The sequence below is a fragment of the Chenopodium album genome, chromosome 11 (genome assembly GCF_948465745.1).
Source record: "Chenopodium album chromosome 11, dcCheAlbu1.1, whole genome shotgun sequence".
Classification (NCBI taxonomy): domain Eukaryota; kingdom Viridiplantae; phylum Streptophyta; class Magnoliopsida; order Caryophyllales; family Amaranthaceae; genus Chenopodium; species Chenopodium album.
Window position 1 is genome coordinate 3,436,446 of NC_137844.1, and position 9,228 is coordinate 3,445,673.

General features: G+C 35.0%; 1 protein-coding gene across 2 annotated transcripts; it reads left to right on the plus strand.

Annotated features, from left to right (window-relative positions):
* The first annotated feature begins 108 nt into the window (after positions 1-108).
* LOC145568255 (mediator of RNA polymerase II transcription subunit 19a-like) lies at positions 109-7,969 on the plus strand. Of its 2 annotated transcripts, XM_081627687.1 has the most exons (9): positions 109-374; positions 3,198-3,283; positions 3,888-3,958; positions 4,376-4,665; positions 5,260-5,487; positions 6,430-6,489; positions 6,633-6,768; positions 7,325-7,381; positions 7,479-7,969. In XM_081627687.1, exons 3-7 carry the CDS (start codon positions 3,928-3,930, stop codon positions 6,681-6,683), a joined length of 660 nt encoding a protein of 219 aa, XP_081483813.1. In that variant the 5' UTR covers positions 109-374; positions 3,198-3,283; positions 3,888-3,927; the 3' UTR covers positions 6,684-6,768; positions 7,325-7,381; positions 7,479-7,969. The 2 variants fall into 2 exon arrangements, with proteins under 2 accessions (XP_081483813.1, XP_081483812.1); XM_081627686.1 differs by having other exon boundaries at positions 110-374; positions 7,325-7,969.
* The last annotated feature ends 1,259 nt before the right edge of the window (positions 7,970-9,228 follow it).

A 9,228-nucleotide genomic window follows, 5' to 3' on the forward strand; every position in this document is an offset into this window, starting at 1 on the left:
ATAATGTTAGATTCCATTGGAATAAGAAACAAACATTAAATCTATGAAATTGCTGTTTTTTATGCATAGCCCTTAGGGCTATGTATAGCAAAACCCTTTTAATTAAAGGGATCTGGAAACCCTCATTCTCTCTCCTCAATTTTTCTGTTGCACACCCCGGGGTTTTTATTTCGCCCTTAGAGAAGGGAAGAACCTGTCTTTTTTACACAAAATTATAAAATAAAACACAACTAAAAAAAAAAAAGAAAAAAAAACCCACTTCTTGCTTCGCTTTCTTTACAACAATCCTTCCTACCTGATTACAGACGAATCATTCGAAGGCCAAATCCAAGCTTTTCAATTTCCCTTTTTGTTACTCAATTTAAAGAAATCAGGTATTTTTCGCTGTTTAATTTCATTTTTTTTTTTTTTTACAATTTTTGAAACGATTTTCGGCGGTTTGAATTCGAAATTGAATTGGTATTTTTGGTGCAATTTTTTAATCTTCTGGGTTGAGATCATGAACTTGTTGAATTATTTTGAAATTTGTTTTGATTTTGGGCATTAATTAATTGGGGCGGTGTAGTTTTTTCGGGGAAGATTGTATTTTTTATTCAAATTAGGGTTTACTCTAGAGAGTTGGAAGATTGTAATTTGCTTTGTTATTTGGGCATAATGTGTGATTTGAGTGAGAATATTATCACCTAAGTGTTTGATTAAGATATGGATGAGTATTCTAGCAAACCCAAGACGTAGTTGCCAAAATTAGGGTTTTTTGAACTTTATTAGATTAATACTCTCGATTATTTGGTTTTTGCTCCCCTGTTGGACATACAGCCGTACTTTTTAAGTATAAGTGGGTATTACTGATATAATTCGTTGCCTGCTATTGCTGAGCCAACCATAATGTGTGTTACAGTGTTGCAAGAGTGGGATTTTTGCTAAGATTATACCAAGGGTATGCCGGTAGCCCGGTACGGTAGAAATTAATTCAATCACTGCATGTGATTGACCAGTTTGATGAAATTAGCTTGCCAGTATGTATTTTCGATTTTTCGTGGAGGGGATGTTAGAATTTCATGGTTGAGGTAGTTTAACTTAATATGATAAATGAAGTACTATGAAGTATTTATAAGCCCATGATGTTTAGAATAAGAAACTGAAGATCATGTAGTATGTAGTTTTGTACAACATCTTAATGCTATGGACAAGAGCAAGATTTTAAATTAGTGAAATCTTAAATTAATGAGGCATACAATTCACACAAGTCATATCCTTAAGTAGTATGATTGTCATAGATTTGAGGAAGTGGTGAAGTTGTCAAAGAATTAGTTCAGGTCTATACTTTGGAGATCAACTAAAAAAGCTTCATACAATTCCTCCTGGATATATATTGAGAATGATGTATGAGTATATCGCACAAATTATATTGACATAATTAAGGATATTGCATTATTGCATAGGGGCGTGAGATTAGATGAGAATAAGCACAGGCATAGGGACATGATAGTCAAAAGAATGTTATTTTTCCATTATGATTAGGAAGAATTTGCTCTAAGCCTTTCCTATTAACATAATACATCAGTTTAAGACCAGTGGGCAAAGTCCATGCAAGATGATGTGCTTTGTAATGCTGAAGGAATTTGTTCATAGGTTTTCATCTTGGCAGTTCTATTATGTGGGACAGTTTGGGTTGTTAGGGCTTATGGGGTGAACTGGAATTTTAACGGATTCCCTCGCCTTAAAATGTGTTTCGAATTAACTTTTGGAAAAGTTATAGGTTTTGAGAATTGTAAGTAATCAGTACTATTGATAAGTTTAGTTGCACTATTTAACAAATTTAAGTAACTTAAAGAAATATCAAGGTAGGTTTAGTAAGGTCAAGTTATGAAGGACTGCTTTTAGGTGAAAAGGAATTTAGTATTTTTTTTTTTTGGTATGGTTCCTTCTTGACTTGTGGTGAACTGCTGGGTTACTGTTCTTGGGAAATTTGTGTAGGTAGTCAGTTTGGTGAAACATTAAGGTAAGATATGTATGAGTAGCATATCCACGGACCACGTTATCCAGTTGTTGATACTTGATAGCCTATAATTTTTTTAAATATTGTTTTTCATGGCACCAGCCAACACTTCAGTCTTCAAGTACACAATAGAACTTTATAATATCCTACTGTTGGGTACACCAGTTTCTGTTTCTCAACTATACCTACCTGGCCTCTCCTTTTTCATTTTAACGTGCGAGTATAAATGCGCTATCCTCATAAATTTAGAAATCTCCTTCATATTGGAGAATTTGTCACACGGATATGTCTAGAAGAACTTTTGGCTATAGGTAAGGTGGATGAAGTAATTGCAGAATTTAGCTCTTTATGGTTGTTGATTGTCAGTATTTAATTAACTGCTGTAGTGTTCAAGTATGTTCATATATTTATATATATATATTTCGTATGGAGACCGTGTTTGTTTCTAGCAGTTGGTCTTGTGTTTGAGCCTTCGGCCTTGATGAACTTGGATGCAACCTTTTTGTGCTGTTTGTGTTTAGGTTGTTGCTTAGATCCATACTTTTTAGTAAGAATTGTAATTTGGATCACTTAATATTCAGTAATCAGTAGTCCGCATGCAGTGAGTTTTTGGATATCCCTTTGAGTTACTTTGGTGTGCTTCCTCTACTGACTAAGGAAATCCAATTGATACTGCTCCTTTGTCTGAGATATGCATAATCTTCTTCCCTGTGCATGCTAGCTTGACATGATACGATAGTTTATATTACTTCTATCTGCTGAATCTCAGCAAACTAAACTATATACACTTAGTTGCAAGGTGCACCTAATGGTAATTTTTTTGCTCATTAATATTTTTTTGCTCATTTTATAATCTTCATATGAGCAAAAAAATTTATGAAATGAGCAAAAATCTGCCTTTGGGTGCACCTACCTCTATCAGCACCTAGTTGTATGTAAAAGATGTTGAGGCGTGGTTGGTGGTATCTGAGTTCACTTGTAAATTCAAATAATAACACTGGATAATTAATTCAATCAAGTTTGTTCAGAAGTTGGGTCTTTGTTTCTATTGGATTATTGTCCATGGTTTTTTCTTTTTTATTGTTTATTTTTCTTCTCCCTGCTCAAATGAAATGGCCTTTAAAACATTTGCATTTGCAATATTTTTTCATTAATGGATGTTTTTTTTACTACTAATTTTCTACTATTGTTCTTGCAGGTAGCTATTGGTGTTCAAGGCCTTTAAAGAAGTGAAGCTTGAGGCCATTCTCTCCACTGGGCACACATTTTACTTGCTTTTTGAAGGTGATTGATGCCAGATCTTGTGATGTTTGCATGGGGTTTTTTCTAATGCGCGATGTAAAATACATCTTAATTGTTCTGTAGGGCAGTACATATATAAAGGAATTCCAATGTATTATCTTCAGTTTATTTCAAAATTAGAGTTGCATGATTTAGATTATTCGGAAAATAATACTCCTGAATATTTTAATTGATACAATCTCCTTTTAGAATATATAACTTATATTACTCCTTTGTAAGAGTGTGTATGCTCTTTCTCTCATTGCCCCTCATGTCCATTGGCTGCCACATATTGATTTTACCCCTTTTTCCTTTTTTAAACTAGTTGATGGCTTGTTATTAAAGGATGCATATTCATTGATATATAGGAAAATTGCTTTTCATTTCTTGCCTCTACTTCTCCAGCCATGTGGGCCATTCTCAAAAATTAAATGAAGTATTGTTTTGATTTTGTATATTTTGTGTAGTCCATTAAATAATCGTGTGTTTTGATTGCAAGATAGGGGAAGGGAATTGTTGGGAGTAGTATATTTGCACTTCCCTCTTTCTGTGTAGAAGTGTTTAAGTTGAAAGTTCTCTGATAGTGCATAATATATTTTGTGTACAGTTTGGAGAGGATGTTCCACCGCTCTATGAGATGTTGATTAATGGATCCTGAAGGCAAGAAGTTTGGAAGAGGTAAATCATTAGATTGATCTGCAGTTGTCTATCATTGTGGATTTCCTACATACATTGATGATTAATTAGTGCGGGTGCCACTCTAGATATCATGACCTGAACTTTTGCTGGCTGATGAAATTTTCATGTCTTAGTAATTGTGGAGTCTCTACCATGCCGTGACAATGCTACATGTTTATGCTAGTAATTGATGGGGCATCTTGTAAGCAATCCTGCCAAAAATTTGATAAAATGTACTAAAGATGCTCCTAGACCCTCCACCCTTCCAGTGTATCTGTGTTAGTTCTGTACATCAGAGCCACTTTTTGTGATTGTAACGCCAAGTCTTTTGCTGGGATGATAGTCATGATACGTGAAAACCCTGCTCTGTATATTCTTTCCTTTTGTTTCTTGTTTCATTTATATTTTTGGTTTCAGGTCCGAGAGAACTTACTGGTGCTGTTGATCTGATTACTCATTACAAGTTGTTACCACACCACGAGTTCTTCTGCAAAAAGTCCCTTCCTGTGTCAATTGCCGAGACCCACTACCTTCACAATGTGGTTGGGGATACAGAAATTAGGAAGGGAGAAGGAATGCAGTTGGATCAGCTAATACAAAATCCATCATATTCGCTGGATGGAAATACACGGATACGGCCCTTTGATTTAAATGCTCTAAGTGAAGCCTTTCATCTGAGGGAAACAACCCCTGTTGAGTTACCATCTGTGAGTAATGTTTTTCTTTCACTTCCACTCCTTGAACCTAGCAAAAGCAGTGCTAGATTATATGGCTTAACGCCCCTTGTTATTCCATATATTTTCAGAAATCATTGTTTTCCGCCATTTTTAATATGTGAACTTTGTCAAGAACTCAAGAAGCTTGGGTATTGTTTCTGCTCATATAATGACATTAATGAAGCCTTCTTTCTGGAAAACACAGAGAGCTGAGATTGTTATATTCTTCTTCTGTTCCCCTAATATTGCAACAATTGTCAATTTAAGAAGTTTCACAAATATTGCAACATTTCCCTATTTGTACATGTTTTCTCGCTTTCCCTCTCCTCATCACATGGATCCCTCTTCTATATCTCTCTCCTCCTCTTAAAATCCATGTCCAACCTCCATTTTGAAATATTAGGGGAACGGAGAAAGTATTTTTTCCCAGTGGTTAGTGTAAGTTTGAACCTAAAAACAACTTTTTTATGTGGCTCCCTTTTTGCGAATTAATAGTGGAGTTGATAAAATTCATTCTCAAATGTTTCTGTTTTTTCAATTACATCTTTGCTTTCTTTTAAATATTGAATCTCATATATTTTGTAGGAAGAAAAGGGGGTCCCTACAATTGCAGGAAAATCAAAAAGTGAGTCAAAAGACAAGGACAGAAAGCACAAAAAACACAAGGACGGGGACAAAGAGAAGGATAAAGAGCGTAAGAAGCACAAACACCGCCATAAAGACCGAAGTAAAGACAAGGACAAGGACAAGAAAAAGGATAAAAGTGGGCATCAAGATGCTGGTGGTGAACATTCCAAGAAACACCATGATAAGGTTTGTAAATGCTTAACTATTCTGAATGGGCAGTTGAGAAACAATATTGCCTTTTTTGAGAATAGGCTTGTCACTGTCTAATGTAATTCTCTAAGGTTTTCCTGTTGAAATTGTATAGCTTTGTTGAGGTTTATCTGGAAAGTTTTCATGCTATGTTTGGTTTATTTGGTGATTAATATTCTTTTGCTGGCCACCCTGCTTCTACACTAACAATGTAGCATTTCAAGAATATACTTTCTGTTCTTTATCAATTGCAACAGTTGGAGTTTAAACTTGTCAATGCGCAACTTTGTCCATTAATAGCTATAGACCTATAGTACATTGTATGCTGTCAATAAAAATTATACATTATAAAATTTTAATTTTTGAAATTATGCACTGAGACTAATCCAGCAATATCTTAATTTGTAAGTTAAAAAAAAAAAAAATAAAAAAAAAATAATATTGGGTTAGTTTTTGAAAAGTGCAAAAGTCTAATTGTTGCAATTAGAAGTATATACAGTATATAGTTAGCTCTTTAAAGTTTTTACCCGTAGTTACTTCCTTTGTTCCTAAACAAAATAGCTTACAGTCTACAAAATTGACCATTGGCCATTAATGTACGGTCAATTTTTAGGAACCTGTCTTCTTTTGGTTCATGTTAGCCGACCCCACTTTTGGGATTAAGGCTTTGATTGATTGATTGATTGATTGTCTTCTTTTGGAAATGGAGTGAAGTTTATTTTGGGACCGATAGTATTATATCGGTTGACCCGGAGGAAATTGATTTCTTCAGTTTTAGGAACCTGTCTTCTTTGGGAATAAATGAATCATGATGTCCACTTTTGCACTTTTCTCGGACGGTTTATGTTAGCTGACCCCAAATCCTTTTGGGATTAAAGGTGTTGTTGTTGTTGTTAATTTGTAGTTTTTTTCTAACTAAATATATTCTTACCTTTGCAGAAGAGGAAGCATGATGGTGATGAAGATGTTAATGACATTCATAGACATAAAAAGAGTAAGGTAATAATCATTGTGCTGATTCAATTCCTGTACACCTGGATCCGGTTTCTTTTGTTTGGGGGTCCAGATCCACAACCTTCTCCTGTACTTATGAGCATGCCCTTGTATTGAGCCTATTGCTTTTTTTGACTGAACTGTCTCAGCATAAGAGCTCAAAAATAGATGAAATGGGTGCAATAAAGGTTGCCGGGTGAGATGTTTGCTGGTAGTTGTGTTGATTTATCATTCTCAATGTTGGGGAATTTCAAGGAGTTGATTACTTCTGTGCAATCAATTGAGGTATCTTCTTGTATTCAACTCATATAATGTATTCTGTGTAATTTGTGTTACGTTTTTGAGTTATCTGGAAGCTTGATTTCTGAAATGATGGTGTATGATTCAGAATCTTTTTTGTCTCGAGTGTCAGCTGTGTTGGACTATCAAATTGACTCTTGCACACTTATTTTGAAATGGAATATTTGATTGTTGTTTTTTTGGAATAATGATGTGTATGCATGGTATGTTATTATATGGCTCCTATCATGTTATAGAATCTTATTGCCTTGTGAAGTTGACATTGTGTCGTAATTTTCTTTGTCATGTAACTTTTTTTTCCCAGTTGGCTTTTGCATCATTTCTTTTGACTGTTGGTGGTACTGAAATGTGTCGAGGTTGTGTGACCGATTGATGAATATGACTTTAGCTCTGCTATATTAACTTTAGTTGCCTCTACTGTATTTTTGGCTCGTAGACATCTACGGAACCTGAGCAGCTTCTCTGTTGTGCCATGATATATTTTTCTGTAATTTAATGTTGCTGCCTGCAAAATATAATACCTCTTACTGTTGGATTGCAGAATACTTAATGAGTTGAGGATTGTGTGGAAGGCGAACTCTTTGTGGCATGATTGGAGGTACAGATTGCTGGTGGTGAATTTTCATGTATCGTTTAGAGGTCCCTTAATTTTATTGCTAGTAACCTCTATCAAATTCTGATCATTTTGTTTTCAGTTTATATGGCGCATTGGAAATTCCCAACTCTTGTCCATTATGATAATTTTTTTTCTTCTTTTAAGAGGTCCAATTCTGAGCACTCTCTTACCAATCTAGGTGACTGAGTTAGAAATTACAGCTGGGTATGTAGAGTAGAATGTTAGGATTGGGTGAAGGTGCTAATGTATTCCTCGTTTAATTATTTTACTTCTAGGAATGTCATTTTTGTTCTTGTCAATTTGTCCAGACGGGTAGGTAGATTGTAAGGGTAGGCTTGCGTGTATCCTAACTAATGTCTCCAGTTATCAATGGTAAAATATTCTTTGTAAATTATATCCATATGGGAGTACGGTTCATTGAAGTAATGAGATTGTTTGTAGAAGCCACTGCCTTGTGTAGGTGACTGATGAGCGATACCAATTGGTCCTCTCCCATAAAGCCTGCTGTAATATGTGAAAACTCTTCTGTATTTTTAAGCAAGTGATAGATTAATGAAAACAGTTTTGCATCTTTGGTTCCAGAGTGTCTTGAATGTCTTGCAGATTTTGAATCCAAAGAGGATGGACATTATCTTTTGCGTTGTTGCCTTGATGCTTAGTTGAACAGCACTGTATATTTGAAGCTGGTAGATCCAAGTGTTGAACCTTTTGACCTATATGCTCGTTCAAAGCAGAGTCACAAGTTTATTAATTTATGAATGTCCCAATTGAATCTTCATTGATGATGCATGCATATAATCAAATACTTGATTTTCTTCATTGGCCCTAATTATCAAAACTTAGCACTTAACATATACCATGTGGTAATCAGTGATAACAACCACCAATAGAAGTATTACGTAGAATATGTCTGGGACATTCGATATTTCGATCTCCAATATCATGACCTTATATCAGACAAGCCTTTAATATACGAGACTCCGCTGTAATATTCGGTTGCCCACAGCGTCTGCCTGGAACCCTTTTGACTCAAGCCTAGGGTACATATTTCTTTTTTGGGAAACTTGACACATCTGTGTAAAACCTGTATGTCACTTGCTACAATATGCCCCAAACTGGAAGTAGAAGAAACTCTTTGCCAAAGCTTTGCTAAACCTTTCTGAATTACGGCGTAAGTTGAAGCCTGAAGGTAGTTTTTACAGTTTACCTTTGAGTACTTTAAAAAAATAGCAACCACAAGATTAGAGTATGTCCTTCATTTTGTGATCCATATAGGTGTATATTTGCTTCTTTCCAGTTTTGGATGTCCCAATAATTTCAGTTTTACTCAATAGTCTGTAAACAGCATCCGAATCAAACTGTACTATTCAATTACACTTACGTCTTAAGGATTTCTACTTGTTCCATTTCTGGCAACAGATAGGTTCAAAAATTTTTGCCATTTTGTGGTAGTTGTACATTGTTCTGATAAAAATGATCATGTTGTATCCTCATATTCAAAGAAGATGAAATCCACAGTACAAATTGTTTGTGTTACACTCTTTTAGTAGGTTTAATTTTAGGTCAATAGCTGTTTTGCATGTGAAATGGGTGTTGTCTATTTCAAATGAAAGGGACTTTTCTTAGTTTGGGCCATATTAATTGTTGTGTGATAGGAACTTATGCAATGCTTTATAACTTCAATTTAAGTTTATGTAGACAAAATTTGCTGCTTAATGCCTCAAATTGGCTCAATAATTTATGAGCCTGATTTGACCCTTTTAGGCCTATATAAGGTTTGTATGGAGAGGGGCCTTATCAGCTGAGCATATGGTGCAAAACATATAGGC

Bases quoted from the DNA above. Each gene is read 5' to 3' on its own strand.
- LOC145568255 (XM_081627687.1), top strand. From the start codon at position 3,928: ATGGATCCTGAAGGCAAGAAGTTTGGAAGAG. The intron at 4,666-5,259 runs GTGAGTAATGTT...TATATTTTGTAG, and splicing joins CCCCTGTTGAGTTACCATCT to GAAGAAAAGGGGGTCCCTAC. The intron at 6,490-6,632 runs GTAATAATCATT...GAACTGTCTCAG, and splicing joins ATAGACATAAAAAGAGTAAG to CATAAGAGCTCAAAAATAGA.